This window comes from Xylona heveae (assembly GCF_001619985.1).
Source record: "Xylona heveae TC161 unplaced genomic scaffold L228scaffold_1, whole genome shotgun sequence".
In the NCBI taxonomy this organism is placed as follows: Eukaryota; Fungi; Ascomycota; class Xylonomycetes; order Xylonales; family Xylonaceae; genus Xylona; species Xylona heveae.
This window is the reverse complement of record NW_017264193.1, coordinates 606,937-623,929: the sequence shown is the minus strand read 5'-3', so window position 1 is coordinate 623,929 and position 16,993 is coordinate 606,937. Positions and strand designations below refer to the sequence as shown.

The window sequence follows — 16,993 nt, the reverse complement described above, 5'->3', positions numbered from 1 at the left end:
ATTTTCTTTGGGAGGTAGGTCTCTGAGATACAGAACTCTGAAGTTTTTTTCCATGACAAAGAGAAGCCTGGAAGGCAGTGTATTCTTCTATTTCTATCCATTAATAGGCGCGGGCTCAGTTTTTGGTCCCCTGGTTGTTACAAAAAAATTTCCTTCCCTTTCGCTCCTGTCTGTTGCATAACATTGCCGACGGCATTGCAGCAAAAGACTGGGCAGATCTACAGGATTTATTCTCCAACAATTCATATTCATCCTGATATTGCGACATGATTCGCCCTTTTCTAAGCTGGCTCTCCGAGCCGGTGTCAGCACCGGCGGAGGCTTCTCCCAACCATGCTCCGAGTCAATCGAAACCGGGGCGAAAGAGAAAAAAGGCCGGTCTCATTGCTCGCCGGAATGTATCGAAACTACCAAGCACTTTTCGAACGAGGAAAGGAACTTTGAGCCTTCCTTCGAGATCTCGACCCAAACGGCCCTCCTCCAAAATGGTACGCTTGGCTCGACGTGGGCGTCTGACTGGCTTTCTTGAGAAAGGCGTTATAGTCAGTGCGAAAGAGTTTGGGGAGAAGGCCAATCCCGCAACGGCGCGAATTCGCCTCAACAAAGATTTTGATTTTGAAACGGATCATCTCTCCGATGAAAGCGAGTCCATGGATGTTGAGGAGCGCAATCCTGACAATTTGTTTTATATATCTCTTGGTGATTCTGAGCTTCCAAGCTATCACTTTTGGAAGGGCCCTGAAGATGTTGATCCCATTGAGAATCAGAAGCCCTTTGACTGGGACGCTTACTTCAATCGCATCTTCCCTCAAGGCAAAACCGAAGCCCATGCAGATGTGGAAGAGCCTTGGCGACAGCTTATCAAGAACAACAACAAGTTCGAAGGAAACAACATTTGGAACCACGAGAAAAACGATTCCCGCCTATCCAAAATTGTTACCACCGAGAGTGAACTAGAATATTCATTGCCCTTGGACAATGCGGTTGACGGCGTAGCTAATGGTCTTGATTTCGAAAGAGGGGACGCTCGTTACTACACTGATAGAAGCTCTTTCGCTACTGAGAATGAAGTGGATGGCCCGGATTATGGCGGCATGCAGACAGTAGTGGACTCATCGGAGCTTTCAGGGCTGGATCAGTCATTATCAAATGGAGGGTCTGTTCATCGAAGTAGGTAGCATACTGTATGCGGTGCCAGACATGACAAGAAACTTACTCTTTTAAAGAACGCAAAAGGCACACAGCACCCGATTTCGTCGAATCGAGAGCTCCTTCTTCCGGTCGAAGCTCGTCCAGTTCAGGGCAAGCTTACTACGACCGGCTCATCCGGTCTTTGCCAAAAGACGCCATTCTAAGGAACCCTCGGAACCTGGCAGAGAAGACCCAAAGCCAAACTAAACATAGGGTGTTACTCCATAGTATGAAAGGAGGACTTTATCTCAAAGACGACGCATTCGAGACTTTCGTGTGTACTGCTGGGAAATTGCTGGGGATTCCTAAGATACCAACAGTTGAAGAGTTCTGGATATACATTTACGACCCAACGAGTGGTTACGAGGATAAATATTGGATAAGTAAAGCGACCGGTTTGGCAACTTTCGACAAAGATGTTAAACCAACCTTCAAATCTCCTGTTGCCGAATATCGATTGCGGCGCAAGGAAGTCGAGGATGAAGAGAATATGGAATATTTCTTTCCTGAACTCACTGGCCCTTGGGTGAAACTAGTCAACAACGATATTGGCTATGTATGGATTAAGCCTGACTACCAGAACGGTCCAATCGGTCAGAGAGCAATTGCGGATTTTATAGGCAATCTTGTTCGGTTTCTATTTCCCAGAAGTACTAGAAGGTACTTGTTTGAAATGAAAAGTTCAAATCGAGCGGTACAGTTGAATACAATGAACGAGTTCTCGTCTATACAGCGAATGTTGAAATCATTCATCTCTGCCATACCAAAATCTGACGAACAGCCCGCACCTGAGATCTCAATAACCCCGATGGAACCAGGAAATGTGGTAAGTCTCCATCCCGGCCCTTCTTGAGTAATTTTCTCATCTTCTAAAGGATAAAACCCAATCGAAAATTACATCTGGGCCTGAGATTGTTGTAAGCGGAAAGCCACCTGCAAAAGTGGTATGTCTCAATGCGATATAATGTTGGCATAATCTCACATTTCTTAGGAAATCCCGAAGCCTAAAGCTCCCATGGAAGCCCCTAAAAATGTTCCTAGGGTTCTGGAGCCTGGAAAGAACCAGAAAGAGGATGCTCAAGCGCGAGGGGTGCCACGAGTACCGGTGCCCCCAAGTGCAGCTCCCGGCCCTGCTTATGCGGGACAGACGCAGCGAATGCCTTCTTTAGCTGCTGGTTTGAGGCAAGCATCACAGCGCTCAAAGGTTGGTATTCAAAGCAGGATGAGCATCCCCAAGTATGCGTCTAGCATGGAACGGACAATTACTGGAGGTCCAAGGCTTCCTACGCTTTATGCCAGACTTCCCACCGCTTCTGAGATTGTGCAATTGGAGCGCCGACTTGTGAGGGCTGAAAACGAACTTTTGCAACGTGAAGAATCCTGCCGAGTTTGCGATAAGACTACGCCACACGGAGCGCCTGCGGTGAGTTCTCCTTGCTTGAAAATAAACAACGTTTCGCTGACTCCAAGAGCAGATGAGAGAGCATTATCAGGAACACAAGGATGAAAGGGTTCAGTTCTGTCCTCTATGTGAAATCAACTGGACAGAATGGAGCATGGAGGTAAGAAGTTTCCTTTCAATATTCTCTGCGGATCTTGTCGATTGCTGACTTGTCCTCCAACAGCGACGTCGTGAGCACTTGATCGTTGTGCATTCTCTGAACTCTATACGGGTAAGTTTCACCAGCACTTAACGCTGGTCGACTTCTCTAACCTCTCATACAGATCAGGAATGGAGTCCCCGCTCAACAATCTGCCAATGCACCATCAAGATCAGCACCAGGTGCAAATGATCAGCCTGCTCAGCAATCTCATGGGCCCCAGGGACCTCCGCAGCCTCAATGTTGCGATTACGTCGAAAGATGCAGAGTCTATATTGGAGGCATGACGCAGCAAGTAAGAGAAACGCTGTCCATCCCAAGCAAGATGAAGCGATATTAACAAGGATGTAGGAGATACAAGAGCATTATAAGTCTCATCATAAGCCTTTCGTTCAATTGCCTGTAAAGACTGCAGTGTCAGCTTCTGCTCAACCTCCAGCAGAATCTGTTTTACCGGTTCCTTCTCAAGCTGCCTCTCAAACCACTACTCAGACGACTGCTCAACAAGCTGATCATCCGACGGCTCAACCTAGCAGTCAGCTGCCCACTGGAGCTCCTATCCCTGCCCGGGCTCCTGCTCCTGTTCCTGCGCCTGTTCCTGCGCCTATTCCTGCTGCTGCCCCTGTCCCTGCTCGAGCCCCTGCTCCACCTCAAGCGGCCGAGCAACGGCCAGCTCAGGTCCCTGCTGCGCCCCAAGCCCAAGCTCCTGCTCCTGCTCCCCCAAAGCGTCCAATCAAGGAGGCTAAAGGCGTGCGAGGCAAGACACCGGCTCCAGAAATGAAGCCGGCAGCAAAGAAGACGGCCGTGAAAACTGGTTCTTCGTCTCCCAGGAAGCGCATAACCGAGACGCCTGCTTATTACAATTCAGAAGGGGAAATCTCCCATAGTCCCACTCCAGAGCCAGCACCGAAGAAATCGAAAAAGATGTATTTACATTGTCCGTCGTGCTTTACGAATATTAACAGCCTAAGTGGACAGGTACATGAAATCTGGTCTTCCAAAATATTTTGCAAAAGTATGCTAACAGCAAGCACAGAGAAAGAAAAAACACGCTGATGGATGCCAAGTCAAGGTGGAAGACTTTATTCGATTGGATGTTGAAGAAGGTAAGCGGAGAAAGAAGAAAAAGCAAAAGCCTGGCGATCCAAGTGGCCCAGAGGCAAATTATGTCCCGCCGCGAGAGGAGGAAGCCGATGAGGAGATTCAAGCTCAGCTAGAGGAGGGTGATTTGGAGGTGGCTGGACAAAATCCTGAAGGAAAAGGAGATGGTGGTCGATCTAAGGCGCGAAAGTAAGATGGATGATCCCTTACAGTTCTGTTTCTTTTTGTGGTGAATACGACTATTCCGTGGATGTATTTTTACTATTTTATTGCATTGATGGATTATTTATTGGTTCATTATTTTCGATGTGATCTGTATTGAGAAATTCCGAATTTTTTCTCTATTTAGAAATATTGTGAGTTGCCAGCCTTGCAAACGTCAAGCAATTGAACAAAAAATATCGGCTCTTCCAAAGGCCGAAAAAAAAAACATGCAACAGCGGGGATTCGCTGGTCGTCACCGACCCAACTACTAGTCCGCCGATCTGAGGCTTATGTATGGCAGAGCGGACGGGATGCCCAGTTCTCCTCAGTCTATGGTCGCATGTACTAGACACAGGTTCTGCTTGAATATACATACCACAATTGGCGTTCCTCAACCGGGATGATTGTTCATATATCCGCTCAGAGGAGACTATCGAGAAAAACCGCTCTCAGATTCGAGGTGGACAAATTAGAATGAAATTTATTAATCTTGTAATTTAATGACTTTACTCTGCTCGCCCAGGGTTTCAAATTTGAAGTCTACGAAAGGTTGAATGAAGGCCTAATGTGACGTTTGTATTTATGTTTCTAGGATTTTGTTGTTTACAATGCTAGTCCTAAGTCGTCCCCCCCCCGAACCGAACGTTTTTTGAACGAATTGGCGGATCGGAAAAAGCCGAATCCCCGAAGCACCAGGTCCGATAAAAATATCCCCAGATAACTTTAAGCTGGTTTGTCTGCGTCCAGCAATTGTCCTCGAATGTCACGGTGATGTTCGATACCGTCTGTACCCTCCCCCTTTCCTCCGACTTCTTCACGCAAGCGGTTCATCCCAGTGAGCCGCTTGTCGCTGTCGGACTCTATGGCGGCCATGTAGAGACCTTCCGCCTACCTGCTCCAGCCAGCGATGACAGCGATGAGGAAGCATCACATTCGCCCAATGGTTTTGGAAAGATAGACACATTATGGAGGACAAGGAGGCATAAGGGTAGTTGTCGGAGCGTTGGATTTGGCATTGACGGCGAAGGTGAGCTTTCTGTCCCAAGTAGCGCTCATGCCTGTAATTCTTTCTTTTCAGAAAGCTAACATCCTTTGTTTCTGATATATAGCTCTCTATTCTGCGGGCACAGACGGTCTTGTAAAGGCTGCATCTACCGAAACTGGCCAGGTCACATCCAAAATCGCAATTCCTTCTGGGTGAGCATCCCGTTGAATTTTTTTGGAGAGGAAGGATTCAGTATCTGGCTAACATTCTGTAAAGCTCTGGCCCGGACGCGGACGCGCCCTCTTTACTTCACGCGCTCTCACCTCAAACTCTTTTGTTGGCTACCGACTCTTCGGCACTCCATCTCTACGACCTTCGCGAGAACAACTTCACCAAATTGAAGCCCCAGCAAACGCATCATCCCCACGACGACTATGTCTCCTCATTGACACCTCTTCCGGCTTCCGATGCAAGTACGAGTGGTTTCAGCAAGCAATGGGTGACCACGGGAGGTACTACGATCGCGGTTACGGATCTTCGACGCGGAGTTCTGGTGCGAAGTGAGGACCAAGAAGAGGAATTACTTAGCTCTGTCTTTGTAGGAGGATTACCGGCTAAGCCTGGACGCAGCAAGGGTGAAAAGGTACTTGTCGGTGGTGCTGCCGGCGTTCTGACCCTTTGGGAACGCGGCGTTTGGGACGATCAGGACGAGAGAATCATTGTCGAGCGCGCTGGCAATCAGGGCGAAAGCTTGGATACTTTGACCCTCGTGCCTGATGAGATTGGTCCCTTTGGCAAGATTGTGGCAGTGGGAATGGGTGACGGACGGGTCAAGTTTGTAAAGCTTGGTCCTAATAAGGTCATTGGCGAAGTCCGACATGACGAGGTTGAGGGCGTTATGGGACTTGATTTCGACGTTGGGGGAAGAATGATTAGTGGCGGTGGCTCCATTCTCAAGGTCTGGCATGAAAAGGTGGAGGGACCTGGAGAGCTCGAGGAGGGGCCGACAGGCAAGGGATTCGGCAGTGATGATGATAGTGACGCAGACGATGCCAGTGATAGCAGTGACGATGAAGGATCTTCTCAGAAGCGTCGCAAGCGGAGAAAGAGAACCAAGGGAAAGCAGCAGGTTCAGCATGTGATGGCGTTCAAGGGTATGGATTAATTATAATGGCAACTTTCTGGATAACATCTGCAGCAAGATGCTTTAGTTGGAAAAATAAAAGTTTTTAGTTTGGTCCTAAAGGAATAGAATCGATATGTGTGGCTGGTGTCTTGTTCAGCTTTGAAGTTAAAAAAAGACTCATGATCCTTTATTTTTGTCAATTTTCTGCTTGCAAGGGTTGGTTCAAGGTCCCCAATTATTCGCATTTAGAAACCTAGATTTTTAAAAGGAATATATAATTCTACGTCAACAACAATGAAATTCTACGTAGAAAAAGGCAAATAAATCAATCAATCAATCAATAAATTTAAGTTTAAATTTTTTGGAACAAAAATTAAAGTCAAAGGAAGTTTTATTTCCTGGGCTATGAATTGTGTTTATCTTCGGAGCGCAGCGTTTGAGCGGAGAGTTTCCGTTGTGCACGGACCAATTAATATGCCCCTCCACACGCTAATCGCAAAAATAACGGGCAGTCCCTGTCGAAGACTCATACATCGAACAATTTTCGTGTGTCTCATCGGTACTCCTTCAGGCACGGTTCAATTAAGAGAAGGATATACACTTGCTTTAAATATGGCATTCTCTTCATTGGAAGCACCGCCGGTGCTTTCAACACCGGAAACACATATCTTCGAAGACCCTACGCCGACTACTTTCAACCCTTCGGAAGCCGCGCTTTCGCCCGAGGAAGTTTACACCCGCTACGAGATCAAACGAACTGTCCAGGAGATAAGGCAGGGAAAATGGCGGAGAATTGCGCTCCAATTTCCGGACGATATGCTGCAAGATGCACCAAAAGTGTTTGAAGCGCTAAGCTCCGGCTTAAAGGTCGCTCGAGAGACCGAGCCATCTGAGCCTAGTGATGCTTCCGACAAGGTCGATCAGTTAGCAGAGGAGGTGCAGGAGGTGGATATCTCAGCTACTCGTGCTTCTGCCGAGGCATCGCAAGAATCGGACGAGGAAAAACTATTCATACTGGCTGATACCTCTTATGGCGCCTGCTGCGTTGACGAAGTTGCCGCCGAGCACGTCAATGCCGACGTCGTTGTCCATTATGGCAGATCGTGCCTCTCTCCGACTGCAAGACTGCCTGTCATCTATGTCTTCACTCGCCGCGAACTGTCGATCGAGCACGTCCTACAAGCATTTAAGGGAACTTTCCCTGAGAAGGCCCAAAAGGTCATTCTCATGGCAGATGTAACCTACGCTCACCATATTACATCTATATACGAATTATTGAATAAGGACGGCTATACCTCTCTATATGCGACTTCTATAATTCATGACCCCTCGTCGCCTCTTCCAAATCGAACCATACCGAAAGAAGTTGTGGATGACCACACGCTCCTCCAGGAATACAAACTGTTCCACATATCTGATCCGCCGCAGTCGTTGCTAATGACTCTTTCTTCACGAGTTTCAGATGTCTTTATATACCCTACCAATACGCCGACTTCGTCTCCTCAGGCTTTACAAGCCTCGACATCACTTGCTCTTCGCCGCCGCTATGCAATTATAACGAAGCTGAGCACGGTACCGATATTTGGCATTCTGATAAATACCCTCAGTGTGAAAAATTACATTCACATTGTGGATCACGTCAAGGAGCGGATCGCCGCGGCTGGCAAGAAGAGCTACACTTTTGTCGTTGGCAAAGTTAATGCCGCCAAGGTCGCAAATTTCAGCGAGATTGGCGGTTGGGTGATTATCGGCTGTTGGGAGAGCTCATTAATTGAAAGCAAAGATTTTTGGAAGCCTATCATTACTCCTTACGAATTGGAGTTAGCGCTAAAAGATGATGAGGAAAGAATTTGGACAGGCGAATGGCGAGGAGACTTCCAAGGCGTACTTGACGAGGCCCAGTCGCAACGCGCCACTCAGCAGGCGAATGGCGTTTCCAAAGAGAAGGGGCTTCAGACGGGAACTGAAGAAACTGCCGCCCATGGCGAGGATCCAGATTCAGAGCCTGAGTCTGCACCTCCGGAGTTTGACCTTCGCACTGGACGCTATGTTTCTCACACCCGGCCTATGCAGTATATGCAGTACGCTTCCCCTTCGGATGGCGCTATTGGGAATGGCAGCGGTGGTACTTCTGCCCCCAAGAGCGTCAATGATGCTCGCGGACCCGGCGCATCCCTGGTCAAGCGGTTTGCTGGAGACTTGGCCACTGTAGGCGGGCAAGTGTCGCCCGGAGCCGAGTTCCTTCGCTCAAACAGGACGTGGAAGGGTCTCGGAAGCGATTTTGAAATCGCTTATGACGAGGAAGGAAGCAACGATATTCAAGGCGCCCCTGTCGAGGAGGGAAGGAGCGGCATTGCAAGAGGATATACTGTTGGTGATGACGCTCCAAAGCGATGATTTTACGTGTAGAGCAATCCGCAACAAAGACGGAGTAAAAAGCGGTTTCGTTTAGGTCTTTTTCATGTAATTAGAGGTTCAGAAGCTGGCACCATCAGATTCCCAGACAGCTTATTAAAAGAAATATTGGTTGGAGACACCGGCTAGACTATATGCGTGACTTATTTTGCATTTTGTTCTGAGATTGTTCTGAGAAGGGCCGTGTATAAATTCATGTTTTCAGATGTTATGTTCAGATGTAGGAAGTCCTCCCATAAATAAAATCGGGGGTTTTCTCTACATAAACGTGTTTCGCTATCTATTCAAGGACCCAAAAGCTTGCCTGTCCTCATCTTCTCTCTCAACTCAGATCTGACCTGGATACGTGGACATGGTGATTGTTTGTGCATTCCCTTATTGAGTTTAGACTGTTTGACATCCTTTGGCCAATCATAGCTCTTTATTCTGTGGCTGAAGTGCCATCTTTACCACAGGATGAAGATTTAGCGAATGAACCGCTTACGGGTAGGGATTCGGTGTGGCTGGTGCTTCCGACTGGCCGACCGCCTCTTCCCCCATCATCATCGCGAAGACATAAACAAACACCATCTTACCGCGCGCCCACATCTCTTTTTTTCTCCCGCGACAACCAACAACACCGGCAAGTAGCTAGGAGGAAGAAACATCGTACGCTCTTTGTTTGCATCTCATATATTGGAAAACGCGTAATTGTCAAATATACCTTTTCTCGATTCCATACCGAACTGTCCGATCAACTCTCACGCACCTCTGTGTGTGTGGACGCGACCGATCGCATGTCCGTCCCATCCTCACCTTCTCTGGCATCTCAGCCGGATGACTTTCAGCATCAAATTCGACAAATTCAGGAGATGTCCCGCGACTTTTCCCGTGCTTCGCTGAGCAGTGGTTTCAGCTCGAATCCCGAGATAGAAGAGAGCTCACTTTTCAAATTACCCAACATTCGTCAGCTGCGAGCAAGCGCGGAGAAGTACCGTCCCGGCGCGAGATATAGTCCAGACTCTTCGGTATTTGTGGATACATCTGCCATGGCAAACGCATTCCCTGACTTTTCTGGCGTCTTCGAGCACAAGTCGCCCTCAGTTAGATCGGTTAAAACAGCAGCTAGCCAACCACCCTCTGCCGACCTTCCTTCTCTAGAACTTCCTCGTGGAAATAGCAACGGGCAACAACAAATTAGAAGAATGACTCCGCGTATCGCTTCTGTGTCTGATCAGAATTGGGTCGATACTAGTTCCGAGGCAGTCACGCCAGACTACAAGGCTGATAGCCCGCCATCCCCTCCGAATGGTAACAGTTATATAAACCGAAGAACGCGTCCCTTTCAAAGCTCGACTAAGCCGCAAATGGCGAAGAATAACCTGAACAAGCCATCGAGTTCTGGCAGTGACAAGTCCAGCCCGCCACTTCATAAGCTAACTGATTTTGGATCAAACAACAGCCGGCCAAGCAGCGATGGGAACGGTCGACAACCTAGTCCCACTAATGATGTGGACTTTGATCGACCACCCACAGTCACTATAAATGGACGCAACAGCAGATTTGGTATCGGCGCCTCACGCAGCAGAGAAAGCACCGTAAATGACCTCGATAAGGTGCGCAACAAGCAAGTGCCGCTAGGTACGCTCGATGATACGTATTTGACAAACGGCACTCAATTCTCTTTACCGCCTCGTCCTTCAAACCCGGAGCCAGCCACTCCTCGCTATCTTCGCGGACTTGGAACTACTGGCACAATGACAAGTGCTAGTCTCAGTAATACCACGACGAGGAATTTCACACTCAAAGATGGACGCTCTTTTGTTGTGCCGCCGGCCCCTGAAATGTCTGAACTCGTTTCGGGCACGTTCAAGAATGGCACGCCCGTATTTGCTCGGGGCAGCCGCGCTGCTTCAAGATTTTCGCGACCCCCTGGCCCTGGAGATCACAGCCTACACGTCGAGGAGCTTGAAGACGACGGAAATATGGATGAACGGGCTATTGTTCTTTCACTGCGTCTTCTTCAGGAGCGTGTGGTCGAATTAGAACATGAAAAGGCTCAGGGGGAGCAGAAGAACGTCGAGCTCAAGCGCAAGAATAGTCTGCTCAAGACCGAAATTCAAGAACTGGAACTTGACAGACAGGAGCGTGCTACTCGAGACTATGACGAGCGATTGGAGACGCTCGTCTCAGAAAAAATTGGTGAGTAACGTGCGTGGCTACTGCATCCGCATATTTACTGGCTGACTCGGCTTCTGTCATAGAACTTCACAAGAGCGTCAAAACTCTTGAAGCAAAACTCGATGCTGCAGATCGAAAAGCCGCAGTTGCAGAAATCTCAGTCAAGAACCTTACCAATGAGCGCGACTCTGCGGTCCAGCAGTTGGGCGTTGCGTATTATAATTCCGTTGATCTTCAAAATGAAGTTGACGCGTTGACCAGTGAAAAAGAAAACTGGGAGAGCGCGAAAATTGACGAGCTTGAGAAGCAGGTCAAAAACTGGGAGACCAAAACGTCAACGGAAATTGAAGAACTAACCAACGAAAATCGTGAGCTCAGAAACAAACTTGAGAATACGTCGGATCTCGATCACGTGACCAAAGAAAATGCCGCCATAAGACAAGCTCTGGAAAACTACGAGAGTGAGAAAGTAACTTGGAGTCGCGTTAAGGCGGAGTTGGTCGGCGAAATCGAAAGGCTTAGGCATGAAGTTCAAGCAAAAGAAGCAGCCCTTAAGCATGAACAACGAGCTCGAGCGGTTGCTCAAGAGGTGCATGCGTCGAATAAAGAGGAGCGAAACGTTGCACAGTCGAAAGGCGACACCACGGTGCTCAGCTTTATTGAGGTGAAACATGACTCCTGGTATTGGCATCTTCTGCGAAGCTAACTATGAGACACAGCCCGATTTTATCGCAAATCTCAGAATGAAACTGGAAACTGAGCGTCTCCTTGCGAAGACTGGCAAGTCTGACGAGAACTCAGTAACTCGCCCTCAGGATAATGATCTTACGGGTCGTTTTGATGTGAACATTGGAGATTATCCTGCTAATGCCTCGGATGATGGGGCCACACACGCGGTACGTTGGCAGATGAAGCTACTCAAATTTCGCATTCTAATCCTGTTCATAGACTGAAGCCAGTAACGGGACAAACCATGTTCAAAGTAACACTAGACGCAACCCAGTCGACGACGTCACCGCCAATAGTTTCAAGGTATTTCCGCAATCCCTTTCTACGTAAGGACTCCTCTAACACTTTAATAGAGTACCGGCCGCAATTCCACTCAGAGGAGTTCCCACAGCCGCGCCAGTAGCTATTCAGGCACTATTCCCAATGAAAATGAAATTCAAGACTCTGTAAGTCGAGATTGATATTTCGGCCATTGGACTTCATCTAATTGACTTTGAAGATAAATTTGTCTCGACTGAATGGCGAGAATGAAACTGCTAAAAGCGAAATTCATTCTCAGGAGGTCTCGATGACTGGCGATGTGGAGGATTCTGTAAGAGGTCGATTCCAAACCTTGACACACAGTGTGCTAACCTGCCGTCAGATTAAGAAGATTCATAAGCAATTGTCTCACGAGAATCTGGAGCAAGCAAATAAAAAGGTATGTTTATCACATGCATTCTGACTCATTCCATTCTGACGCAACTGTAGAATACTCTGTCCAAACCGGCTAGGCGTTATTCAGATAACTCGATTCCGGCTGGATCAAAGCGGCGGCGGGGTGTAGAGGATGTGACCTCTGCATTCATTCTTCCGGACATTACCCTTGCAACAGCTCCAAGAGATATCGAGACGCTCTCAGAAGCCGGCCACGAAGCTTGCAATGGCCATGCACAGCATGATGCCAAGAACTGTACAATCTGTACGCGCGTCCTCACAACTGATGGAGAAGTGAAATACACCTCCACAGTAAAGATCCCCAAGCCGATTCCGGTATCGAAGCGGATGCCTGAACCGTCTAAGTCCTACCCTGACCCAACCGTACGGCCTGCGCAATCGCCAGCATATTCTCTAGCTACCGTTATCAAAATGCTGGAAGATGAATTGGCCCATCTGCGAGTAAAGCTTCAGAAGTATCAGGCTTTCTACAACGCACACGATGCCTCAATGTCAAAGCGACAAAGGAAATCAATTATGAAGAAAATCCGCATTCTCATGGAGACGGCTGAGCTGAAAGCTGACCAAATTTACAACTTGTATGATGTTGTCGAAACTCAAGCTTCCGAACTGGATGATCTCAATCTTGAGGAAACACTCAACTCCATCGGTCTAGATGTCAGCGTCTTGAGCGATGTAAGACCCAATGATAACAGTGATGCATCCAGCTCTACTGGTAGCGAATCGCTTCCTTGGGAAGGTCTCGACGAGTGAGTCCGTCGAAGTTGAGTTTGCTTTTCCAAACTTTCTTCCAGCGTTGGCAATCACCAGATCTTCTCTATTTCTAGATGTGCCCCCGCATTGACTGACTTCGGTGTATGTCTGCGGGTGTGGCTGCCAGATGGAATTTCATGGTGCTTGACTATTTTCACGTTGACTGCCTTTGGGGAATGTCCGTGAAGATATTACCCAACTCTGGGAGGAGAGGTCTGGAGAAGCTGACGATATTTGTTGGACGCTTCCCTTGGGTCGTTTTAAATTTTTTACTGCGGAACTTGTCTTCTTTCCTTTTTTGTTGATTTCGTTCTTTTTCTTGGGAGCGTTCCCGTTTTGGTTGAAGTAGAAGGCGGAAACGGCATAAGATACCCTGTTACGCTTTTGAAGAGTGAGAAGCGTGGAGCCAACTCTGAATTTGCTTTAACTTTTCTCCTTCACTCACATTCATAAATTGCATGCATACGTTGAAGGGTCTGTGTGGCGTGGGACTGGCGTCTTGTATGTTGTATGAGGTCTTGTTGTTTTCTTTCTCTTTCTCTTTGTTTATACTTTTCTCTCTTTCGATGTCATTGCTGCATCGGTCTATCTCTTCATAGAAGCGGGGATTCCGTTTCAAGGTCCGTTGGTAGATGAGTATTCGTGGTTCTATCCAATATTGGAGTTATAGGGAAGCTGGCAACGCCCAGGGCTTCCGATACTGTTGGAAAAGTGTTCTTCCTTTTTGTTCTTCTTCTTGCAGATTATTCTCTTTCTGTAGCATAACTTTGTCCCTTGCCTAGCAGTTTCTTAGGGATTAAAATAACTGCCATTCAGTCATTCAATTGCCGTTGTGTCAGGTTCTGGAAAATTCACTTTGAGTGAATTCAAGAACAGCCGACAAATTTCCACTGCCTTTTAAAACCGAAGAACCTTCTGCTCGAAATGCGTTCCGTCATTCCAAAGTTGATCATTCAAGATGGACAACAATATTATGCACTGGCTGTCCGAACTTGATCAGGGCAAGAATGTGCCGGTCGGACAAAGGAGAGCTGGCCATGGCCAACACGCACGCCGAGTCGACACTCAGCCTGAACATGATGTCGACAAGTTTACGTCCGCAGACTTGAATCACGGAACAGGAACAGTTCACCAAAAAGGTCAGAGCCATGGTAAGTATCAACACTGCAGAACATAGCCACGAACACCGATTCCGTAGCCATCTATCTCTTACAAGCTGCCTCAATACAAACCTAACGTCTCAAATCTTTTCTAGGTACTGCACACCAGCTCGAACACAGGAAGACGCAGAATGAGCGACATGCAGACAGTTTTTACACGAATATGAAGGAACGTGGCATGGAGGATACAGGTATAGGGAGAAAGAGAGCAGAGGTCCTATACTCATCTGAGAACCAAGCACACAACGGTCCATTTCCGGCACCACCTAGGCACAGAAGCGTGGGAGCTTATGATCCCAATCATGCACCTTCCTTCAACGAGTCAAAAAATATGTCAGGACTTGAGGGAACATCATCTACCATGCTGAATCCATCTGGAGCCGATCCTCATCATTATGAAGGGGGGAAGTATGACCGGAAGCCTCGCCACAAGACACGAGATGATCGCTACAACCTTAAGCAAAAAAGGAAGAATAAAAGAAGAAATGCTAGGACCAGGCAAACAAAGCATGAGAGCGTGCTTAGAGGTTCTGGACCCGCGGAAAAGGCATCGAAGCGTCTTACAGTGAGTCCTAAGCTTCAACATCTGGAAATATTAACATGGGCTAATGACTTGTGCCCCATTCTAGTTGAACCCTGTGAAGAATATTGGTCTTTTCGGAAAGGGACGGGCATCTTCTCCCGTGAGACGTAGGGGACGTAAGTACTGCTTTAGTTCCTGAGACATGCATAGAGTTGACAGACCTCTAGTTCCAGACTTGGTGTTTGCAGAGGACGAATTTCTTAAGCGTCGAAGACGAGGAAGGGAGAATGTCACCTATGAGAATGACGTCTATGGGAGTATGGACAGACGTGTGGGTCGAAACGATGGTGGTTCCTCTTTTCACAATGGACAAAGGGGTCCTATTCATGGCCATCTTGCGGGCAGTAAGAAGAATACACTTTCCAGCATCTCTTCTTGTACATTGAAAGGCGATGTTCGGAGTCATCGAAGCCGGACCGGCAGTCCATCAAAATATCAGCCTTCGCTTGGATCACAGAGGCATCCTAGATTGGTATCTCAGCATCATGCTATCCAGACCTCCTCTCCTAGAATCGCAGAGAGCAATATCCGAGGATATCGGCCGAAGAGCGAAGCGGCAAAATCCCGCGCAACTAGTTATTATACCTGGCCGACAAGTGCTGGGACACGCCAGGACCAATTGAGGAACATGGAGCAGCCGGATGAAAGAACAGCAGAGCAGATACTTATGCCTGAGATGATTGATACCAGAAACTCTGGCAGTGCCTTGTTGATGCACCATCCGCAGGAGACGCGTGGATATCTCGACAATCAAGAAGGAAGTCGAAGTGGACCAATGCGCGACTGCAACTTTCAAGAGCTTTTCGAGCAAGAAGCACATAGGGGAAACGTCTCTGCGGGAATCGCCTCGGCACAGTCAAAGGCGAGACAGTCAGTCCAGCGGCAAGCTGCGAATGACCGCTCACTCGAATGTTCAAAAAGGCTTAACCAGAATGTTGAACAAGAGCTTGCTCTGCTCACGGGGAATCATATACAAAGAGAGCGTATCGTGGACCAACCGTATTCTGACAGCAGGTGGAAGCGGAACAATGGCCATGCTCAGGGGAGTGACCCCCGTTTCAGAGAGATCGACAATCTTCTTCAAAAATGTGCAGAAGCTGTTGAAAGGTCCTCCAGACCCTTTCATATACCGGAAAGGCCTCCTCCTATCCATCTCTCAGCTGCTTCGGAAGCAGCTATACTGAATGCCGGAACCATACTGAATGCTGGAACCAAAAGCTCCCCTATTGACCTCGCAAATGAATACCATCAGCCAGCGCAGGTCCCGCAGATGACCATCGCTGAAAACATCCAGGAAGGAGGCAGGCCACCCGGCATTTTTACTAGTGATCGTGGAAACTACAATTCTGCGGGTTCACCTGAGATTCCGACATTCCCGGCTTTTGAACAGAATTATACGCAATTTGAAGATGTCAATCACGCACCTCCAATTCCACAGAGAAATGCGGCAGCTTCTTATTGTGGATATGACCCTGAAGAATTTCATTACGCGTCAGAATATTATGGCGCAGATAGTCCTTGGACCGAGACGTTTGATGGGAATCGACAACAAGAATATTTGATCGATCCGCCGCCTTTTAGAAGCTTTGAATCGCATCTCGAAAGGCGCATGCGATTTTCGCCCCAAGTCGTCGATTATCGCAATCTCAATCTCGCCGATCCAACATATCTTCCAGAGACCGAGAATGACCAAGTTCCTCATCGTGGCCAGTTATGGACATATAGACACCATGCTCCAGAGAATCTGTCACAGAAGGTAGATGATGGCTATGCAAATGCAAGGTACCAAAGGAGTAGTGTTGCACATATCCCCTATGACCTCTCGGAGAGAAACGATTTTTTGACCGCAACGGACAGTTTTCAACGGCTCCGTCCTGAGCTGTGGATCCCTGTTCAGCAAGAAGATCAAGGGTTTCGGCCGGCAAGTGTATGGGATGAAGAACAAAGAGAATGCATGCTCAACGAAACTTTCGAACAAGCCCCGAGCCACTTCTGGCGTCCGCATTGGCTCCATTGAACGAACCTCGGGATTGATTAACTATTATGGTTCATTCGTGATTCGATATGGTTTTGACTGAGATGAATCAGCCGGTGACCATTACGATTTCCGGAACACCTGGAAGTTCATTTTGTGATTGTTTCTGCGATTGCTTTTCTGATTATGCGGGCCAAATGCGTTGGACAATCGACAGGAATAGTAATTGTGGACGAGGATACAGGTTCTCGCATGAAATAAGACATTCAAGTCAACAGGAGAAATTACGGAGA

The 16,993-nt window shown here is 47.8% G+C and overlaps 5 protein-coding genes across 5 annotated transcripts; all 5 read left to right on the top strand.

Moving 5' to 3' along the window:
• The first annotated feature begins 120 nt into the window (after positions 1–120).
• L228DRAFT_4357 (hypothetical protein) lies at positions 121–2,273 on the top strand. Its single transcript, XM_018336592.1, has 3 exons — positions 121–1,170; positions 1,227–2,017; positions 2,067–2,273. The coding sequence occupies exons 1-3, from the start codon at positions 267–269 to the stop codon at positions 2,154–2,156; spliced, it is 1,785 nt and encodes a 594-aa protein (XP_018191629.1). The 5' UTR covers positions 121–266; the 3' UTR covers positions 2,157–2,273.
• L228DRAFT_4400 (hypothetical protein) lies at positions 2,126–3,351 on the top strand. The gene is made up of 4 exons (XM_018336601.1): positions 2,126–2,614; positions 2,667–2,753; positions 2,817–2,864; positions 2,917–3,351. Exons 1-4 carry the CDS (start codon positions 2,207–2,209, stop codon positions 3,130–3,132), a joined length of 759 nt encoding a protein of 252 aa, XP_018191628.1. The 5' UTR covers positions 2,126–2,206; the 3' UTR covers positions 3,133–3,351.
• Positions 3,352–4,803: 1,452 nt separating this feature from the next.
• On the top strand, positions 4,804–6,352 carry L228DRAFT_279321 (WD40 repeat-like protein). The gene is made up of 3 exons (XM_018335677.1): positions 4,804–5,124; positions 5,207–5,294; positions 5,359–6,352. Exons 1-3 carry the CDS (start codon positions 4,869–4,871, stop codon positions 6,245–6,247), a joined length of 1,233 nt encoding a protein of 410 aa, XP_018191627.1. The 5' UTR covers positions 4,804–4,868; the 3' UTR covers positions 6,248–6,352.
• Positions 6,353–6,679: 327 nt separating this feature from the next.
• Positions 6,680–8,807, top strand: L228DRAFT_242474 (putative diphthamide biosynthesis protein Dph2). Its single transcript, XM_018331444.1, has one exon. It carries the CDS (start codon positions 6,821–6,823, stop codon positions 8,603–8,605), a length of 1,785 nt encoding a protein of 594 aa, XP_018191626.1. The 5' UTR covers positions 6,680–6,820; the 3' UTR covers positions 8,606–8,807.
• A 592-nt stretch (positions 8,808–9,399) lies between these two features.
• On the top strand, positions 9,400–12,982 carry L228DRAFT_264501 (hypothetical protein; the record flags this gene model as incomplete). Its single annotated transcript, XM_018334587.1, has 8 exons — positions 9,400–10,804; positions 10,867–11,447; positions 11,503–11,679; positions 11,732–11,815; positions 11,866–11,958; positions 12,012–12,104; positions 12,156–12,212; positions 12,263–12,982. 8 exons carry the CDS (start codon positions 9,400–9,402, stop codon positions 12,980–12,982), a joined length of 3,210 nt encoding a protein of 1,069 aa, XP_018191625.1.
• Between the last annotated feature and the right edge of the window lie 4,011 nt (positions 12,983–16,993).